Raw genomic sequence first — 21645 nt, forward strand, 5'->3', positions numbered from 1 at the left:
ATTTCAGTCTTGGCTTGGTTTTAGCCACCAATTATAATATAAAACCTCCGTTTTGTTATTTCTACTCGCTTGCGTTGGCAGCGCCGTCTTCGCTCAAATCGCTTTCTACAAATTTATTCTTTATTTTTATTTTAATTATATTTATAATAAATATTAATGTATAAAAAAGCATCAATAAGAATATTATGCTTAAATACGTAGTGTATTTAGCATGTGTTAGTTTATTTAATACTTGCAAAGATGGCGCAGCAAGCGCGTGTTTGTTTTTACGGAAGTGACGTTTTTTTATTGCCCGCTGGTTGTTTCAAAGGAACGTACTCCTGCATCATTCTGCACTTAGGGCATACCGGAGTAACAAAACTGAACTCAATATCTATCTGTAATAAAAAAAAATTTGGTTTTTGGAGTCAATTTTTTACAATAAATTTATCAAAAACACACACACACACTTTGGTTGCACTAGTAAGTGATGCAAGTGGTGTAAATAAGTGCGAAATCACAGTGAGCTCGTGTGCTCCAAGAGCATTCAAATGCGGCGAGCCGGGCCTGTTCAACCAACTTCCGCTAGCCGTCATGGCGCCCCGCTCTCTTGTTTATAGTGACCAGCGTCTGTTGATTGTTCGTAGAATGTAGACTTGCTTGCGCGTAGTCGGTGCCGTAGCTTTGCCTCGTTTTCGCCTTGCTTAGCCGACACTTCTCATAGCTCACCATGGCGACCAAGAAAAAGGCGCTTGAAATGCGCCGCAGCACCGCGGCGCAGTTTTTTATGGACGAAGAGCAAGTTGAACAGAAGTCCACCAGCGAACGGGTTATTGCATTTCTTGATCACTTACACACTCTTGTGCTATTAAAGATGGAACCGTGGGCTAAGGGAGGCTTGCTTTAGCAGCTGGTGTGCGATCTACGTTACATTTGGCAGATACTTTCACCGGCGCTGTCAAAAAGGCGTCGCATGCATGGCCGCGTTTCGCAATATTGCCGCACTCGTCGTCGATCTCGGTCGCATATTGCTGTCGACAGGAAGAGACATGACCGGGGTTTCGCTACAAAACACTCTTAGCTTGCAGAATTGCCTACGTTTAGTAACAAGCCATACCAGCGTGCGCCTTATCAATGCACTTGCGTTCAGTTTTAGAAATGACTGACGTTAGAGCGTGTTTGTTCTAATTTCTATATTAATATGTTTACTTTAAATTGTCTTATCGGCTTACTGGACTGAAAACGCCGCTAAAAGCTCAAATGTTGCTAATAAAACAGATGTTGAGCTGCTACCACAACTGCCCGCCACTTATGACAACTTGTGGTGTCCTCTCGTCTCCTTTCAGGTTGTCGAACTCATCAACTTTGCTGCATTAAATCAAAGTATTAAGGACCATCATAAAGTAAACAACCTTCGTCAGGTCCAGGAGCTCATCGTCTACAAGGAGCCGGACCTACTTGACAACTTTCTCGATGTGAGTTTCGACACATTTCTGTCAACATTAGACGAGACATCGCAAATGTTTTGCTGAATAGTCCGAGCTAATCATGCCTCAAATTTGCACCCATCTGTGTGAAATGTGAGCGCAAATATGCTGCAATCACTATTGTAATGAGTAGAGCTATTAGGTTTACTTAGAACGGAATGGCACATGAGAAGTGAAGCAGTAATTGACTTTGTCTGTAATGTCGTATTGCCATCCCTTACGATACGCAAATGCTATATACACGTTGGCCTATGCACCATCATTTTGAAAGAACAGATGTGTATTTTAATGGAGAGTAATTTGTTGTGATCGAGGGCTTCACTGCAGAGCACAGAAAAAGCGCAACAGCAGAGCAGCTACTAGGTTCAAAGTATCAGGCTGAATACTGTGTTGTTCGCGCATCATTGTGGCTTCCTCTTTTCACAACCGTTGTATCTTAGAAAGTTTGTACAGATTACTTAGCTCATTACGAACATTCTGGAAAGTAACATGTACCAATGGCACACCAACAGGCCCAAACAACAAACCAGGAACCAATAGATGTTGATTTCTTTGCATCACAGTGCACTTAAACAGAATAACGGACCAATGATTCTCATCTTTGTCAGTGTCGTCGTCCAGTGTACCTTTACTTTGCACAATTGCTTTCCACAGTAAACAGAGGTGCAGACAACTGTGCATAAACTTTGATGTTGTCATATCAGTACTAAGGCACTTCAGACCTAGAGATATCATCATTATAAGCTCATACAATACGTCACATGGTATTCCTGTCGATATGTTTCAATAGAAAGAAAAGCTAATTCAGTACTTAGATTCACACATTTCAGTCTTTCCTAAATTTTGCACGTACCGAAAGTTTGCGTTAGAAGTGAATACAGAAATTGTCTGAAAGCCGGATTTCATTTTCTGACTTCTCCAGGAAATGCTTGCGTTCCAAAATGATAGATCATCGGAGGTCCGAAAGTTTGTCGTGGGATTCATAGAGGAGGCATGGTAAGATGCACTGGTGGTATCCATGTCAAATATGCATTAGGAAGTGGTAAAACCTGTTGCATTTGCTCATGCCTAACGCTTCTTCAGCAAACAAGATCCAGACATCTTCCCAAAGGTCTTGGCCAATCTGCGCATGATGTTTCGGGATGAAGCAGTTGCTGTGCAGAAGAGGGTAATTCAGGCCACCACACAACTGTACAAAGTAAGTTGTACAGCTGTCATGACATGCAGTGTGTTACTGCAACGTGCCATAATGGAACTTTCTGCATTTCAGTTGTCCTTAGTGCTGAAATGACTCCAGTATTGACTAAAAGGGAAATCATTTAATTGACTTGGTGAAACTTCGTCGCTCACAAGAGCATTTTATTCACTGGAATGATCTTGAAGCAATGTACAATACATCAATTTTTTTCATGATACAACAGAAGCTTAATAATACGAGTCTTTAGAGATCACAAAGAACACTTGTGTAGCTCAAACACAAATTACATCAGTTGACCTGTACAAGGGCTTAAAACTTTTGTTTTATCCTGATATTCATGTTAACTATTACCGTTTCATCAGGATTCTGCTTTCTGACAATATTAAATGTTATTAAAAACTGTAAATTATATTCATGCAGTCAGAAATGTGACAGTGAAGGTAAATTCCTGGAACGTCACTTGTGTTCATTAAAATTTTGCTTTTGAGTTTTTCAATGTTAACAAGTTTAAAGAGGATGTGGTGGTTGTATGTTCCTGTGATGCCAAAAAAAAAAAGGAAATCTGTTATGTCTTGTTAGGTAGCATTGCGATGGATATGCCAGGCCAAGAAAGTTGATGACCTCATGGAAACATCTTGGGAATACATCAAAAGCCTCAAGAACGACATTGTCTCTCTTCTGGATTGTGATAATGATGGGCAAGTGATTTTTTCATGTCATTTGATCGCCGTCTGTTTAGTCAATCACTTAACTGCAATGTGATAAGATCACATCACAGCCTGATTTATTGAAATGCATTTCCTGAGATGTAGAACCTGATTTTAACAATTTCATCGCCTGTGATGGGCAGCACTCTTGACATTCAAATAAAGCCCGAACACCATTTGAGCAATTTTGTTCATGACGGCGATGAGCGACGAAACAGGCCATCATGCAAACAGATTGCTCATTCTTGTCTCTCGATCGCTCGGTCCTGGAAATCTAAATATCGTCGCTCGTCGCCGGGGAGTGCTATGAGCGACTAGCCAATAGCGCGAAGCCAAAACTGGATGTACATAAGTCAAGTACTATCAATTCTCGCATGGAACAAGCAAACGATTAAATTTTGATACATGCAAGAATAAGAACCTACTGCAAGACCTTCAGAAATATTTTATTCTGCTCCTTACAGTAAAACACATCACCTTTATTTAATAAAGCATGCATCATGCCAGTTTCAGCACATATTTTCTGCCCTCATACAGGCAACACAGGGCAGACGTTGCTCAAAGTTGTCGCTCGCGTGATGTACGACCTGTAGGTGACAAGCAAATGTGACAGCCATCTTCATTGCGTCGCTTGTGACTGTTGTGCACAAGATTGCTTGCATGGGGTTTATACTTATCTATCTTTGTTGTAGAGGCGTCAATTATGCTAAATCCACTTAGACTATTTACAATATATTGCTTGTTGAATTAAAATTAAGAAAGCAAACATGAAATGCTTTATTATGATGTATAACACTGGAAAGACAATTGGCAGCTTTAATGATGATTCATTGAGTTATTATTTGCATCATTTGGTCCAGTTTTCCAGAGCCTAGTTCATAAAATTGATCCCCATAGTGCTTATTGATTACATTTATAAAACCACCTGCAATTCCTTAACAATGCACAAACATCGTAGGAAAACAATTACTTTTGCATTTCACCTCACCAAATTGGAACTTTCATTACTGAGAAATTAATTTATGATACTTTGCTCAGTAGCAGGATGTCATAGTCGCTGTGCTATCTGGGCCGATCCTACAGCACAGGATCTAAAGGTCATGACACGTAAATCTTTGCACGTGTGCAACTGCAAAAGGAGTCATTTCTTGTCGTTTCTTTTTTCCATTGTAGTATCCGGACTCATACTATCAAGTTTATGGAAATGCTAGTCATACTGCAAACTTACCCGGTGAGTTATTTTTGTTGCAATGTTAATGCTCAAAGGGGCACTAAAGAGAAAAATTATTTGACCTGTATTTGTAAATTGCCTTTCCACAACACCAAAAGAATTCCACATTTACCCTGAAAAAAGGCTTTGTAAACCAGAAAGGACACTAAAACAAAAGATCGATGGCAGCGACATCTTGACGTTTCCGCACCAGCCCGGCGTGATGTCATGGATTTTGACAGCATCTGCTCGGGTCTCTAATTTTTTATTGGTAAAGATGGGCTACATTTGATTCTAAAGAATGCCAATGACTGAATTTAGCAAGTGTCAAAAACTTTTACTGAACCTATAGTGGGAGGCCAAGTACTAATATATACATTCAAATCCTTGACATTGCAGTGATGTACCAGCACTGGTGTTTTGCCAAGAAATTTAAAGAAAAAATTCATTTCGTCTTTAAAAATCAACCTATTACCACAGAATTTAGCAAAATAAAGTTCTGTAGTAATATCTAAACAGAATAAACTTATTTTGTGTTTATCCTTAGTGTCCTCTTAAAATGAATTATAACATATTTTTCCCAATTAAACTGTTTTCCTCTAGTTTTTCACCATGCAAACAAGTATTCTGGCCTTGACAAATCTTTCCATAGCATGATTAGCACAGTGAAGCAATATTGAGGCTTTTAATCCCCCCATCATCTTTCTTTTACTAAATATGTTGGCCCCTCTTCACAAAAGGGGGCTTTTTATGTTCCTGATAATTGATAATGCTTCATTTTTGCATGCAATGTCTTTAATGCAGGATGGTGACAGTCCAAAAAAAGCAGCAAATGATTTTGCTCTCGACGATGTTCCGTTGACACTGAAGATCATCAAGCCTCGAAAGCTAGAAGAAGAAGCAAAGCAAGTTTTTGATGCACTTGTTGTGTTTCACGGGACACCACACATCTCAAGGTACTCCCTATACTAAATAAAGCCAGCTTTGGTAACAGTCGTAGAAGATGAGTGTTACATTTGGTTTAAAGATGTATTTAACTGTGGCAGCTGTTAAAAATCTAGCTTGGCCTTTTTCATTGGCAGTCCTCACTGCCGAGCAATAATCAATTTCGCACGTTGTGCACCTTAACATGTTGCGCACACATTAACTTGCTTGCGGCCACAACCTTTGGGCTGTGGTATTGCTAAACTAAGGTTCAGTTTCAATTATAGGCTGAAATACACTTTCTCCAGCTCAACTCAGCAGGGGAGCACAAATTGATTGAATTATTCATATAGGCAGCAAAGGCAAAGAAAGTTTATATCATTTGCTGGTATTCTTTTGCATGCGTACATTGGTCATATGAGTTGAATTAACTGAAAGCGTATTAAAAGTGTTACTTCATCAAAACCAGAAAATTTCTATTGGAATTGGTGTCAATATGCGTGGTCATTTTGTACAGTGATCACATAAGGAAATGAACTTCACTATAGAAGCAGTTCACGCTTCTAATCATGTACCTTTTTTTAATATATAAGACAAGTTATTTTAGAATTGTGTGCATTGGGAGCCCCATTTTTTTCTGGTGTGCTAATGTCACAAAAGTTTATATAGTACATCAGTGATGTGTAACCATGCAAAAGCATTGTTATGCTAAGAGCAGCCAGTGTCATCTGTAAGCTAGTAATTTTGCTGCGTAAGATGAAGTCGTTGTTTCTACATAGGTATAACACCAAAAAGAAAAAAAAAAGAGGGAAAGATCGGCATATTAATAAGAACCATGTACTATATACTTTTTTTCGTCCCCGATACTTCAGCATCAACTTGATGACCTGTATGCAAGCTCTTGTGCTCATTGCAAAGCACAGGTCAGAGTTCATGTCAAGAGTCATCCAGGCGCTAGAATCACTTCACGGTGAGTGTTTCATGCCTGATGTTATTGAAGCCCGTTATTTTAGCCATGGCTTCCGCTGGTGATATGAGGGGCATATAGTACAAACTAATAAAGTTGGAACTTTGCTAGTGCATGTGGTGATGAGCTTTAAAAAAGTTGCTTGTGGAACATTAGCTTAGTCAACAACACCGAAAATGCTGAATCCATTCCAGTCCAATGTTTTATGCTAAACTGCAGCTTGAGCAGGTTTGTAATGAAATGGTCTACCTGTATTTGCAGAATTTAATGTTAGTAGCTAACACATTTGTCAGCTCCAGTAGGATTGGCATGCCAAAATCGGGATATCTGTGTTACTTGCATTTAACTAGATCAAACATACCACAGCGAAACCAAGACCCAACATGTTGATGTCTAGAATACTCCTGTTTTTGTTTTGTCATCTTGCAGCTTAACCTATGCGTACTCTGTGCTGACAATGTTTATTTACTGGCTTTCAGCTAACCTGCCACCGACATTGGCCAAGTCTCAAGTGAGCAGTGTACGAAAGCATCTCAAGGTAATGAAAGAACGCTTACTGTTCCTCTCGTATTGAACTTCCTGTCATTTCTCTCATAATGTTGTTTTAAACTTTCAGTAAGCAAAAATGCTTTTAAGTATGGCAGGTTTTTGTTGGTATACTTTCTTATGTTGTCTTTGGTGACTAGAACCAGGCTGTCGTAGTCATAGTATTGTAGTAATGCTGCATGTTCAGCAATGAGTAAAAGCAAACTATGGCTGAGGCTAACCTTCATGTATGTTATTTCTTTCCAGCTTCAGTTACTGATCCTCATGAAGCACCCTGCTGCCGTTGACTATCACGGCCAAGTTAGCACACTCCTAACTGACCTTGGAGCAACACCTCAGGAGGTATGGTATCCATTTCTATGTTAAAGACTTATCTTAGTGAAATAAGCATGGGCTACACTGTGGTCTACTCCTCCGCGATGAAGTTTTGATACAGAAAGAATATTAGCTAGACCATGTGTAAGCACTTGTGTTTCTCAAGTGATTTGTTGCGTGAACAGGGGGATGTTCCAGTGACAGTAGGTCACTTTGAAATGCCTTATATAATTGTTTTAGTTACGGAAGCGGTGTACATAATATTTTGTTCAAAATTTCAACCATTCATTTACCATGACACAAGTTATGCAGTGTTTGTCATTAAGAACAAGTTGCAACAATTTTTGGAGTAGAGCCATGGCGCTAACACATGAAATGTTCTCGACTAAGCCAAGGCATGTTTGAATAGAGCTGGAAAAAATTGGCAAAACAGTACGACAGATTTTTGCAATTACATTCAGTACTGATTGGTAGAGAGATCTCAAAGTCTGCTGTCTAAGTCAGTTCCTGTCGAAGGGCTGTCCTTTCTCTTTAGGCACATTCGTCTCATTTTGCACCAGTGGAGTGTTCGACAAAAGGTGTAGGTGTACACTGGATAGGATCACACATTCGGTTGATTTTACCCCAAGTTCTGAATTTGCTGTGATCTCTTTGGCTTAATATTCGGTCATGATGTCCTCAACATTGCCTTAAATAAGTTAGCCCATTCTGCTCTTACAAGTGTTGACTAGTGGCACATCGATTCTGAAGAAGCCCGCAAGGAGAAGGAAAGTTCATGAGAGAAAAAATTGTCATCCTTCCTAGCGTAGCAAGAATTCATATGGATGATTTTCTCTTTCAAGCGTTGATTAGCGTGTCTTGCTAATGTCTTTACTTGTTCAGTCTTGATATGACAAGAGAGTCAACTGTTCTAGGTAAACAGGAACAGATAGTTTCATGACAGGAGACAATGAAACTGATGACTGCATTCTCAGAAAATTTTATTTTGCTTCCAACCATCTTGAGTGATGGCCGCTGCTTTGGAAGGCTGTTCAACCATACCTGGTGCCTCTTCACTGTTTCAGATATCAAAGAGCATGCCCAAACCAGAAGAAATCAAGAAGCGAGCACGCCTCATCGAGGAGGGCATAACGGCTGCACCTGGAAGTGCCACAGCACCACCAAGTGTCAAGCGAATAAAACTTGAGGTGAGCATTGTTATTTTACAGTGGAGCTGTTAGGAGGATTTTCACAGCCCTTTCCTTGCAGTGAAAGCCGGCATGTGGCAGCTTGCTCGGTATCAAGCTGGCAACATAACCAGTGTCAGAGTCCTGAATTGTTACTTTGAAACAGAATTATCATTAATTCTACAGTAAATGTTAGCTTGTGTATACCTTGCATGCATGGGCAACAGCTTCTTTGCTGTGTTTTTTTTTTATTAGCCAGTAATCTGCCATTATTCTTTCTCGCATCTTGTTTCAACGGCTTGGAGTTTGTACAACTGCCCTGGTGGGACAACGTGGTCAGCAATGCAGCCTGTGTGGGAGGGCTCCGTATGAGTATGACCAGGGTATTGGTCATGAATCGTCACTAAGAACAGTCAGAAAACAGAACCCTAGTACTACATAGAACTCTCTTATACGACTTTGCTGTTTTACAGTATCAGTTGCTCAGGTTGGCATCAACCTGCAAGTTTTTTCTTTTCTTTCTTTGTGGTAATGAGGGCCTGTGGGACAGATTAATTTGCCTAGACTGTGCATTGCTGGGCCCAGTCCTGCAACTGAAGTGTGCGTAAAGCTTTTTTATCAGTGTTCTATTGGGGACGAAAGTTCATAGGCTGGGGGTGCCAAAAACAACAATAAAGTATTGTCACAACCTAATGACACAACTTGAAGTTGAGAGGCCGGCACTTCTCCAAGTGTCTTAGAGGGCGCACCTTCCTATTCTGGACAGAGCAGCTGCACACATCACCAATATATTTAATTTTTATCACACAATCACTGTCTGTAAACTTTTGTCCTCTGTGGCACATTTGACAAGTATATAAGAAGCTTTAAGTCTTCTGCCGCAGTATTTCTGCATTTTAAGTTCTATTTCCTCATTAAAGGCTGAAGAAGAGGAAGAAGAAAAGGAGGAGGAAGACACCTCAACAATATCGAAGGCAGCCACCAACACAGCCATTGACATCACTGCTGAAGATTTGGTGCCGCGGCTGACAACCGTGAACGTCACCGATATCGTCCTTGTGAGCATGGTGAGTGTTTTCCATCTGACCCTTTTGCAGGGAGTTTATTTTCTCCTTTTTTGCAACAAGCTTTCATATTGTGTGAAATGAACAAGAAGAGTGAGGGGATCCAAGGGGTTCAATTTTATTCAAGAAAGTGTAGGTTGAACTACATGTTATGTCTAGTTTTTAATGGCGAAAGCGAAATGAAAGTGGAGGAAAAGATAACATGCCGCAGGTAAAAGACAAACCCACATCTTGCGCATTGCGTGTGCGGGGCTTTACCATTTAAGCTACCACGGCGACCATCCTCCCGTCGCTTTTCCCGGGTATTTGTGGACATGTACAAAATTGGCTGAGGTCCTCAATCACATGTTGCAGTTCCTCTCCAGCGTTGCTGAACAAAGTATGAGTAGGGCTGAAGATTAATATGCAGGAAACAAAGGCAAGGTTTAATAGCCAGTGCTGCTGCTCGATGCTAAGGTGATGCAGTTGGAATATTCTTTGTAACGGTCGACATCACATAGTACGAGAGTTTAGGAACTGGCCTCTCTTATGCTCCCTCATGACATCAAGGGTGCCAAAATCAAGGTCCTTGCTATGCAGCACATTTTACATTCTTTTGTGATTGATTAGTTCTGTGCTCCTTGTTTAGTTGGTGCAATGATTGTTCTGTTGATGCAGTGTCTTAAGGCGAAAGCCTTCCTAGGCTCATGGTGAAGTTTGTGTCAGCCGACCTGTCCGCTGGAGTGTCCGTCGAAGCGTCATCACGCTATATGAAGACAGATTAAAGAATGAAAAATGATTGATAGTGACAATTAGTGAATGATAACATTATAATAGATTGGTAGAGGTTAATAATGACTAGTAATGACTAATAATGACTACTAATGACTCTGAAATGACCAACATTTAACGACGGCTTGTAATGATGATAATTGATTAGAAATGACTAGAAATGTCTAGTAATGAGTAGTAATGACTAAAATGACTACTAATGACTTGTAATGACTACAAAATGACCAATATGTCTAACAACAGCTTGTAATGACCACAATTGATTACAAATGACTAAAAATGCTTAATAGGGAGCAGTAATGACTAATAGTGACTGAAATGACTTGTAATGACTATGAAATGAGCAATATGTCTAGCGACAACTTGTAATGACTACAATTGATTAGAAATTACTAAAAATGCTTAGTAATGACCAGTAATAACTAATAATGACTGACATGACTTGTAATGACTACTAATAACTACAAGATGACCAATATGTCTAACGACAACTTGTAATGACTGCGATTCATTAGAAATGACTAAAGATGCCTAGAAATCACTACTGATGACTATGATATGACCAACATGTCTAACTATGGCTTTTAATGACCACAATTGATTACAAATGACTAAAAATGCTTTGTAGTGAGCACTAATGACTAAAAGAAAGAAGAGAAAGAGAAGAGGCAAAGAGAAAGAGGCGAATGACAAAAGAAGAGTAGGCTTTCGCTGTTCACCTCTTAAGAGAGATCTTAGGAGACCCTGTCATTTTTTTCTTTCCTCCATTAGCTTTCACTGCCAGAGACGATGCCTGCACACTTCCAAGCATCCTACACTCCCATTGCTGTAGCGGGCACAGAGACCCAGATCAAGCACTTGGCAAGGCTCATCTCAACACAGATGACTGCCGCGGGCTTGGGCAAGGGAGTTGAGGAGATGATCGCCAAGGCCAAGGTGAGAATGTTGGCACAAACAGTGCTCAATTGAGTGGGACTCTCTGTACAGTACAGGGCAGAGAATGCTATACAATGACAGTTTCTTTAATGAACAAGAGCATGAACATAACACGGAAATTGTAGAGCAGCTCATCTGAAATGCATTTCTGTGCAGGAATCTTAGATGTGATCTCCATGTATTTAAGTAGCAGACAATTTTCTGCCATGGCATTAGGGCATACTTTTCTCCCAAATAACAAGCTATATCCGTTGATGGGGAAGGCAAGATGCTGGCCCAGGCCATGTATTACAGTTTGTTACTCAAGTGTGTTACACCTGTTTCTTTATGCTCATGCTTTCCTTCTTTTTTTTTTCCTCTTTTTTTGTATCTTCTGTCACATCACAGGAGCAGCAGCTGCAAGAGGAAGAGGCCATGCAAACGGATGAAGCAGCGCAGCCAAAGCAGACAATTCAGACACTCCTAGGTAGGCCATGTTTGCTACGTTGGCTAAAGATTTTTTCCAAGATCCTAAATCTCTACCTACTCACCATGAAGAAGATGAACACAGCTCAGAAAGAAAAGTCAGCGGCTTCACTTGACCTCCATAATTTTTTGCATTTGTGGTTGTGTTTGATTTGTGATTGTGGTTGTTTTCATGGTTAGTATTTGGAAGATTGTGAACCATAGATATTGTCCCATAGAAATTTGGTACGCAGGAAAATTATGTTAATTTGAGAAATGGGTAGCAGTGCTACTTTTGACATCCCACAGCAACTTACTGCCATTCATAAATTGTGACAGTGTTTGAACAAGACCAGCTCACAAGGGTTCGCATTAAAAATTACCGTAAATTTTTTCGAAATAGAACAGTTCCTCTGAAGAATTAAAATTTGCAATAAAGAATATTGACCCTGGGCGGTCGCATATGGCAAAAAAAATTGACCCTAAAAAGGTTAATAAAAAAGCCATTCCATTGTGTCTGAATGTAAAGAAACATTTACCCTGAAGCATTTGTGGACTTTCGTGCAGAAAAAAAAAAGACCCGGATCTACAGTGAAGCCCTACTAAAGCCATGTTGCATATGGTGACATTGAGAATGCTATGGCATAGTCTTGAAACAAATAGAGAGAGAGATCTAGTCCGCAATATTTCATACAGGCCAAAAATAAATCTGGCACTCTGATTGTTGAGTCTCTGTATGAATGACAGGAAGCACAAGTTTCATATTGGCATTACTTGATTTGTTTGATATGCTCCAAGTTTGATTCTCTGGCCCTGAAAGTTTCAGTTCCTTTGGTTCAGCCCACTTTCCCTTTTTTTCCAGAAAAGCTTGCCCTGCGGCTTAGATGTTTAATTAAATAAAAGCATGGAGGCCCTCCTCATGAAGAAATTGCACTAGTGTCTTAGTGAACTTGTCCATGAGGCAACACCTATAAGTGTCTCTGATCTGTTCACATCTTGACTGCTGTTGGTGTCCTATCTCAAGTATCCTTCACTCCTTGGCAGTGCCACTACGGGGAGTGAATGTCCGCTGTAGAAACTGGAGCAAAACGCTTTGGACAGTTTGGACAGTTTGAAAGGGCTAACCCGGCCCGTGTTCTCCAAAGAGAGACACATAAAGGGATTAAGGTGCATATGTCCTGATGGTCAAGTGACTTTAAGCCTTATAGGATAAAGAGGGTGTCTGATCACGTCTCCAGCATCGGGTATGCAGGAGGACGGCACGCATCAAACCACCATCCTTTTTGGTTCACCCTCACACATTTAACCTTATGCCCACAGCAGACAGCATGCGAGGCATGATCTTATCGCACTTAGACTTTATATGGAACCTAGCCTTCTTCTGGTATGTTGCGTGCTGATGGAGGAAAGATAAGACTTTTTCAATGCGAGTGCTGTGATGGTTTTGGTTTTGTGCTCTTTATTGCACAGTTGATCGGATGCTACATTTAAAGGGGCTCTCCTTAGCTTGAACTCAATTTTATTTGAATAAATTTCCGGTCACCTTGGAGTTTAAGTTAATGTGTTTTTACTGTACTGTTGAGAATGTAGCACATAACATTTCAGCAGTCCACTGTTATGGTTTTGTTGCCACAAGAGCCATTCATGTCTGTAGTAGTCACACCATGTCCTAAGCAATGCGCCAAGCCGAGCCTTTTGTTGCATTTCCCATCGTACCTATGCCAATTGAAGTGCCACCATAGAAGCACATGTAGCCACCATTGCTGCATTTTCCTTTAGGTAATTGCTAGAAAATCGTTCATCCAGCACAATTTTGGTGTTGCGTGTAGTGTACCTTAATAATGTGCACACTTCCCAGAGATTCAGTATTACAATGAGGCAAGTAAAATCCACTCATGAACCTGTTAAAACGGCGCCAAAATTCTGTTTCTCACCTCGGCATGCTTTTTTTTTTTTTACCACTGCATCTTTTTAGGTGGAACCACAGCAGATGCCAAGAAAAAAGAGGCCAAGAATACAGTTCTTGTTCCCACAGGCTTTGAGGTAGCTCACTATCTTCCTATTCACTGTTTTATGTCTCAGTATGTAATTTTGTTTTAGAAGTGAAACTATTTTCACCCATCATCTTTTTTTCTCTCTCTCTCTTTTCATCTTGCCAGGGAAAAAGCCGAAGACTCCGGCAGCTCAACTTGGCAGACATCACACGACCCCTTTCTGAAGAGGAAATGACCCAGATGCTCGTTTCCACAGTTCGGAGGATTCTTGATGCTGGCCGTGAATCAAGTAAGGGTTGTGCTTGCTGATCACTGTGTCTCGATCATTATTTCGTAATGTTTCTTGTGTATCTTACTTTAAGGACAATTTTTGATTCTCATTACAGAGGCACTCAACACCAGCATATCACCAGTAAGATTTTCATTATTCTTCCTCTTTCATACTTGCATGATTGTGATTCCTGCTGTGACTCGTAATATTTACAGGGGTTAAAAAGTTCCTGCAAATCCGGGATGCTGTTTTGCCAAGTGCATGTAGGGCTGATTAGATATTACACCAGTCTTCATTTCGGACATGTTCATCTTTTTCGTGGCTATATCTTTGTACAGATTATTCTTACTTAGTGCCAGATTGAAAAGCCATTTTTCTAAATAGGTTCAAAAGCACTGGTCCAAAGCTGCATATTGCAGAGCAGTCCGCAGCATAAATGTTTGCATATCTTCAACTTTACCGTAAAAAAATTTGATGGGGGGATGGGGATCTGGGAAACTTCCTGTGGCTACATCTCACAGCTAGTGAACAGCCGTCACTGTCGCATACCTTCCTTCACTTTGTTGCTAGTTTGAGTGGATCATGCATGTTGGTAACAAGGTGAAGAGTGAAAGCAGTAATTTATTTATTTATCTGTTTCTTTATTTGAGTCCTGTGTATTCCTTGTTTTCCGTAACTTCGTGTGTCACTGTGCCTGCCACGGCTACAGGGAAGCTATACCAACTAGGTCCTTTCTAAGCACTGCTTACTTACATTTACAACAAATGGACTGCACCTCTCCTTTACTTTCAATAAGGAAAGCACCTAGTACGATGTGAGGTTCGGTTAGGAAGAGTTTTTGGGGTGCATGCAGAAGGCGTATGGCATCGGCGTCAGGCGTGGCAAAGACGTGTTTACTGTTAAAGGTATTGATGAGTGACTGTGTGTGAAAACTCAGTCAATTGAATCAAATGGACCTTCTCAATTCCTAGGCTTCACAAGAACGTGTTCGTATAGTAAGTTGACTTGCTGTTCTTCTAGTGTTAGGTTGTACATCCTGTTAGGCCTGTACGCTGTACTCAAGGTTGGAAGTGCTGCTGTTTTGTAATGGCCATGTAGGGCTTTGAAACACAGAGGAAGCTGAGCACTTCGAGAAAAGGGTCGAGATTCATGTGTCATTTCTCGACTAGAACTGCTAAACGTGACATTGTTGCCAACAGCAAAGTTTATAATGCCCGACTCATTGTTGAAAAATGGATGTGTTAAGGGTTGCTAAGATTATTCATGTAAAGCAGTGTAAGCAGAAATGTGTGAATAGAGAGTAAAAAAAAAAAAAAGAAAGCTGCGTTGTCGAGGGGGTGGTTGCTGGAACAGTACAACAGCACAGCTCGTGAGTTTTCATAGCTTCTCAGGCCTACTTTTGAGGAATACTTTCTGTACACAACAATGGTGGTTGTCATTCTAATGGGGCTGAGTGGTGCAGCACAGAGCGGGACAAGGGACATAGAAAAACGAGGACAAGCACTTGTCCTCATTCTCTTGCATCCCTTGTCCTGCTTCGCACTGCACCACTCGGCCTCATGGAAAACCAACTAGCCCAAACCTTTTAAGTTATTCTAATGTGTGCTTCACTTAGCCAGCCCTCTGGGCAACTAATCACTGTTGGGCGGTGGAGTGCTGTGCTAAGTTGTAATGATGAGCATTAAGAGTCAAGGGTTGTGGCAGCTTCACTAAAGGAAAGGAACAGCTTACTTTGTCTTTTTCTTTCTTTATGCAGTCGGCAGCTCTTCTCAGCCCTCCCCCCTCTTTTTTTTAGGTTATGTTCACAAGCACTGGCTCTAACTTTCTCATTCACTGCTGTAGGTCCAAGTCAAGATTCTTGCTGGATTGGCAACGCAGTTTGGAGGAGAAATCAGTGCAAGTATGTGTTTCTTTTGTGTGTGTGAATGCTTATGTAAACTTATGCTAAGTAAGCATGTGCATGTATTCAAACCACTGAAATGTTCTCCAGAGTGGTATTTGGCTATAAAGTGATTATCCAGCAATTTTTCATCAGGAAAAAAAAGAAAGCTTTACACTTCGAGTATGTTCGGTATGTTCCTAGTGTGTTCCAACTTGGATTGCAATGTTGCGGAGTTCTCTTTTGATCAGATCCAGAGAAAGCGTGCCCAAGTTGGACGTACCACCACTTGCCAATGCAGTTGGGGGCTACAAACAGAAACACATAAGCATCTTTTCTGTTGTAAACAAACACAGTGGACCAGCAGCGTGCACTTGTCACTGCAGATGTCACACCAAGATTGGAAATTGGTGTGGGCCACACACGTTAAACTCTGCTGTGGCCTTCCCTGGCACCTCAGGCATTTCTGAGGAAATGTGTATGTTTTAACACGTGGTTAGAAAGAAAACCCATAAGGCTTCTGAAGTGTGAGACAGCGCAGCACAAGACAGACAAATCGGAAGAAGACAACACAATTGCTGTGTTGCTTCCTTGCTTTCTGTCTTCATCGTGCTGTACTGTCTTGCACTGCTGCATTTCAAATCATTAAGGGTTCCTCACAAAGAGAGTTCTGCAGTCGAAGAAAACTTAGATCTGATTCTCTGTCTCCGCTGTCCTTCCACCATACATATTTTGGCACAACTTATTTGCTTACTTGAACTTAGACAAAGCTACATGAAGCGCATCAACAAAAAAGCGAAGGAAAGCGTGTGGGAAATTACCTGTGGTTTTTAATTGTTACATTGAAACGATAAGGTAAAGGGAAATTAAAGTGAATAACAGCACAGCTCGCTACCAATTGGAGTCGAATCCACACGCTCCGCAATGCTCTTTTAATTGAGCTACAGTGACAGCTGTCCTCCCATACACTTTCTTGGGTAATTGTATATGTCTGCAAGATCTGACCCTGGGAGTCGTTGGCTTCATGCAGTTGTGTTTAACTAGAAAAATAGAGCCCTTTCGGTTCCCCTTGTTCTCGTTCATTGCTAATTTTTAAGTGATTGATGATTGGTACAGCAATGGCAGTGATCCTTTTTACTGTGCAGTGCTGAAGGAGTACATCTTGGAGGACCTTCGCTCTCACGTCGACATCGCCCTAGCTTGGCTATACGAGGAGTATGCGCAGTTGCAGGGGTTCCTGCAGGGCGGCACGGTGAATCCCATGGAAAAGTGCACCAGCAGTGACTCGTATGTCCACTGCCTCACCAACTTGCTCATGGATATCCTGCAGAAGTGCGAGACGCGAGACAGGGATGCGTGAGTTGTGTGAACATTTCTCTTTGCAACTAGCACCCAGCAGAGTAATGTCTTGTGAGAACGAGAAGTGAAAGCAGGTGGAGTCTGAGCTTACTGCTAATGTTGTTACGGCCGGCCCAGTCATTATCAGGGACAATACTGACGAACCCACTTACGAAAAACTGCTAGGGGCATGAAAATTTTATGTGTCCAGTATCTTTAGTCTTCTTTAATTAACATACAACTCTTAAAAACCAGTGACTCTTTAGAAATGGAACACACAGGAGAAATTTCTGCCTGCCATGGTGGCTTAGCGGCTATAGTGTTGCGCTGTTAAGCATGAGGTCACGGGATCAAATCCCAGTCACCGTGACTGCATTTTGATGGGGGTGAAATGCAGAAACACCTGTGCCTCGTGCATTGGAGGCACAATAAAGATTGCCTGGTGCTCAAAATTATTCCGGAGTCCCTCACTACGGCATGCCTGATAATCAAATCATGGTTTTAGCACATAAAACCCCAGAATTTGATTCAAACGTAGAAATTTGTTTTATAACACTAAAGAAAATTGTTGCATGTGGTGCTCAAAATAAATGAGTGGGCAGGTGGGCAAAAAAGTGTATTCTCAACTAATTCCAATCCTCTACATTTTTCTGTTGATCAGGTTGTTCAGCCGCTTCTTTCTGGAGATACCATCCATCACATCAGAAGCACTCATAATTCTGAAGCAGTACTGTCAAAATGAGGTAAGCTAGGATGCTTTTAATTCCCCTGCAGTGTATAATACCACATGTTTTTGTATTTTTTAGACAGTACAGAAATTTCTTAACTTGCCTGTGGCAAATAGCACAATTCTACTCCTTGAGCTGGGTTAGTGCTCGAAGATGCGAACATTACTTGCACGAGGAATCAATATGCATAATTGATTATTTTAAGTTTAACTAATTGAGGTTTCAACTGATTACTTTAGGGCAAATTTGCTATTTACAAATTGTAGCCCATGAGTTTGCAAGGTACTAAACTACCAAACATGAGTAGTGAAATGTGCAACATTAGTACTATAGTAATGTAGTATAGCATACGTACTGTAATATTACACTATAGTTTTATTATAGTATTTTTACTATAGTAAAGTAGTGTGGTATTGCATACTGTGATACTACACTATAGTTTTTTTTTGGGGGGGATCTTTCTGTCTCCTCTTACCCCTTCCCCAGTGCAGGGTAGCAAACTGGATATCTATTTTACGATTAACTTCCTTGCCTTTCTCATCTCATTTATCTCTCTCTCTCTCTCTACATTATAGTTTTGCTATAGTTCTTACATATAACTACTACTGTAGTGAAATGTAAACATAGCTACCATAGCGAGACATAGACCTACGCCTAAGTACTAGAGAGAAGTATATACTATATATGTAGTGAAACACATTTGTGACATACCATTTCTGCCATTTCATGTCCAGTCTACAGTGTCCAATGGGCTGTCAATCCTGAGATCACTGGTGGACTACCGGCCTCCAGGACAGATTGAGTACCTGCAGAAACTGCTTGAGCTGACCGTCTCTCAGAATCAAGAAGTGCGGCTACAGGCAGCAAAGCATGCCAAGCAGCTGCACGAACGGGGCAATTTTAGGCCAATCATTGAGGTAAACAGTCATTTTTTATCTCTCAGACGGCCCGTGTTCAGTACAGCAAGCAAACCTGTTGTTTGAATCTCTGGCAGGACTTTGCATTGATGTACCTGAGGTATCTCCTGGAACCTTCACCTCCACAGCACTTGTTCCACGGCTGTCCGAGTGAGTTGCCAGGCTTATGTACCTACTAGTTGGACAGGGCAGTGCTGGCTCTTCTGACAACTGCACATTGGCGGTTTATTTTGATGCGACTGATGTTATTTAAAAGTAATGTAGATTTCCCACAAGCAATTTAGGATTGGTATAAATTGCCAGAACATGTCGTACTTGCCAAAGATTTTCATAAAGCACTGGATTCTGTATACTGATAAGAATTGTTATTGAATCTTCTGTTATTTATACAATTGTCATATACAAGTGTTTTTACATAATATCCACCTTTTAGCTTTCTCTGTATTTGTAATCATTACATTTGAGGTTCCCTTTTATGTTCTTCTTCCTGCTTGGAATTTTTAAAGTCTGCAATATTTTTCAAATTTAAAAAAATAAGTAAGGATATGTTGCCATTAGTCTTACGTCTTGAGGGCCTTGATAAACTATTCTTTGTTAGTATACCTTTGCTTTTCACAAGGGTTGTGTGTTGAGAAAAGCTGTAATGTTGCAACATTAGGTCGTCAAGATGAGATTGTTGAACAGCCTCGTGCACACAAAAATTGTTTGCGCTATTCACGGTTGCAGTTATGGAATAATATGATAGTACTTATTTTTCAATATTCATTCATCTTGGTATTGTGAAATTCAAGATCATAATATATACCGTATTTATTCGCGTATAACCCGCACCAAAATGTGAAAAAACGCGTTTAAAAAGTGGGGGTGCGGGTTATCTGCGAATTTTTTCCTTGGGAGGGGGGGGGTCGGCTTCACCGCAATGTGCGGCGGCCTCCCCGTGTAGTCCGCCATCCCCATCGTCATCGACGCTTGTCAAGCCGATGAAGGGCCAACGAAAGGCCAGCATTGTTGAGCCTCGCGTTAGGCGCTGTTTAGTGTACTTACCCCAGTTTGCACTGTTTGCCTGCTTTGTTTTGGCATCATGAGTGCGACTCGACGGCAGTGTTTCACAGCGAAAGAGAAGCTAAAGATTATAGCCGCTGCCGAAGAAATCGGCAACAGAGCTGCTGCAAGACAGCATGACGTCGACGAGTCGTGCATTCGCGACTGGAGGAAGAAAAAAGAGAGTCTCGAAGCAACGAACCGGAACAGGCGAGCGTTTCGGGGTCCGAAGACTGGCGCGTACCCCCACCTCGAGACGCAGCTTGCGAAGTTCATTGAGGAGCAGAGAAGTCGTGGCCACGCTGTTTCGACTGAGATGGCGCAAATGGAAGCCCTGAAGTTGGCCCGGGAATTGAACATTCCACGTGAGTTTCGTGCAAGCCGTGGATGGCTTCAGCGCTTCATGCGAAGACATGGATTTTCTATGCGGCGGCGAACAACCATGTGCCAGCGGCTTCCTGAAGCCTACGAGGAAAAGTTGTTGAACTTTCAACGATATGTGATCGCACTTCGGAAGGAGCACAGCTATTTGCTGTCTCAGGTGGGAAATGCTGATCAAACACCTGTGTACTTTGAGATGCCGATGGACACGACCATGGAAAAAAAGGGCTCCAAATCAGTCAGCGTGCTGACCGGCGGAAATGCCAAGCTGCGCTGCACAGTCATGCTATGCGCTTTGGCTGACGGCACGAAACTGCGCCCGTATGTGATTTTCAAACGGAAGACGCTACCTAGCATTCCACTGCCCCCAGGAATCGTTGTGCATGCGGAAGAAAATTCGTGGATGAACAGTGGCCTAGTCGGTGACTGGCTTCGAGTAATCTGGGAGCGAAGACCAGGTGCCTTGCTGGCACGCCGGTCGATGCTCGTACTAGATTCCTTCAGAGGCCACTGCACTGATGCGGTGAAGGCTCGCCTTGCCGAGACCAGCACCGACCTCGTCATAATACCTGGCGGCATGACGTCCATGCTACAGCCACTCGACGTGTGCCTGAACAAGCCGTTCAAGGCGCACGTGAAGCGGCTGTATGCCCAGTGGATGGCCGACGGCATGTACGCCCTCACACCGACGGCACGCGTGCGAAGGCCTGATATTCCATTGCTGTGCCAGTGGATCGTGGATGCGTGGAAAGCGATACCGGCCGATTTGGTGCGCAAAAGCTTTAAAAAATGTGCGATCAGTAATAGTCTGGATGGTTCCGAGGATGACTACGTCTTTGAGAGTGGCGCTGAAGCCTCGGATGGCAGTAGTGAGAGCGGCGACGATTAAGAATCGGATAAGCAGTGACGTGGTGGCGGTCGTTTGAATAAATGTTCTGAAAACGAAATGATCACTGAGTGTGAGTTGCATCTTTCTAGCGCTCATTTTTTTTTTCAGGTAAACGTGCGGGTTATACGCGAGTTCTTTTTTTTTTTTTCCGCAGAGTTCAAAGTTAGGGGTGCGGGTTATACGCAGGGGCGGGTTATACGCGGGTAAATACGGTAAGTCTGCTTTGTCTACTCTATTTCTCAAATATCACAGTGAACAAGAAATAAAAAAATAAATATGAAATGAACCTGTTGCAGTGGCACATTGAGAGGTTCCTCTTTTTCAAATCTTTTTCTCTTATTGAACACACTATAGCTAAGCTTTATGTTCACATTAGCTGACTCATATTCCTCGCTGGACTTTCCAGCTTTGGCAAGCTAGTTCCTTCATTACTCCCTAATGGCATGCTTTAAATGTGATCCTGTTCTGTATTGTGCCATTGTACACCAGTGTG

The 21645-nt window shown here is 41.6% G+C and overlaps 1 protein-coding gene across 6 annotated transcripts in view; it reads left to right on the forward strand.

The window, feature by feature from the left end:
* Positions 1 to 553: 553 nt before the first annotated feature.
* Sym (symplekin scaffold protein) overlaps positions 554 to 21645 on the forward strand; it is a 46910-nt gene continuing 25818 nt past the window's right edge. For all 6 annotated transcript variants that reach the window (XM_075699883.1, XM_075699885.1, XM_075699886.1 and 3 more), the window contains exons 1-22: positions 554 to 808; positions 1326 to 1454; positions 2389 to 2462; positions 2550 to 2664; positions 3244 to 3362; positions 4545 to 4602; positions 5386 to 5537; positions 6378 to 6475; positions 6952 to 7010; positions 7265 to 7360; positions 8398 to 8520; positions 9420 to 9566; positions 11106 to 11270; positions 11658 to 11736; positions 13690 to 13757; positions 13874 to 13997; positions 14095 to 14120; positions 15822 to 15879; positions 17004 to 17214; positions 17858 to 17939; positions 18659 to 18841; positions 18919 to 18991. In XM_075699883.1, coding sequence (XP_075555998.1) covers positions 710 to 808; positions 1326 to 1454; positions 2389 to 2462; positions 2550 to 2664; positions 3244 to 3362; positions 4545 to 4602; positions 5386 to 5537; positions 6378 to 6475; positions 6952 to 7010; positions 7265 to 7360; positions 8398 to 8520; positions 9420 to 9566; positions 11106 to 11270; positions 11658 to 11736; positions 13690 to 13757; positions 13874 to 13997; positions 14095 to 14120; positions 15822 to 15879; positions 17004 to 17214; positions 17858 to 17939; positions 18659 to 18841; positions 18919 to 18991 — 2338 coding nt within the window. In that variant the 5' untranslated portion in view covers positions 554 to 709. The remainder of the gene's footprint in view (positions 809 to 1325; positions 1455 to 2388; positions 2463 to 2549; positions 2665 to 3243; positions 3363 to 4544; positions 4603 to 5385; positions 5538 to 6377; positions 6476 to 6951; positions 7011 to 7264; positions 7361 to 8397; positions 8521 to 9419; positions 9567 to 11105; positions 11271 to 11657; positions 11737 to 13689; positions 13758 to 13873; positions 13998 to 14094; positions 14121 to 15821; positions 15880 to 17003; positions 17215 to 17857; positions 17940 to 18658; positions 18842 to 18918; positions 18992 to 21645) is intronic.

The sequence above is a fragment of the Dermacentor variabilis genome, chromosome 7 (genome assembly GCF_050947875.1).
Source record: "Dermacentor variabilis isolate Ectoservices chromosome 7, ASM5094787v1, whole genome shotgun sequence".
NCBI lineage: Eukaryota > Metazoa > Arthropoda > Arachnida > Ixodida > Ixodidae > Dermacentor > Dermacentor variabilis.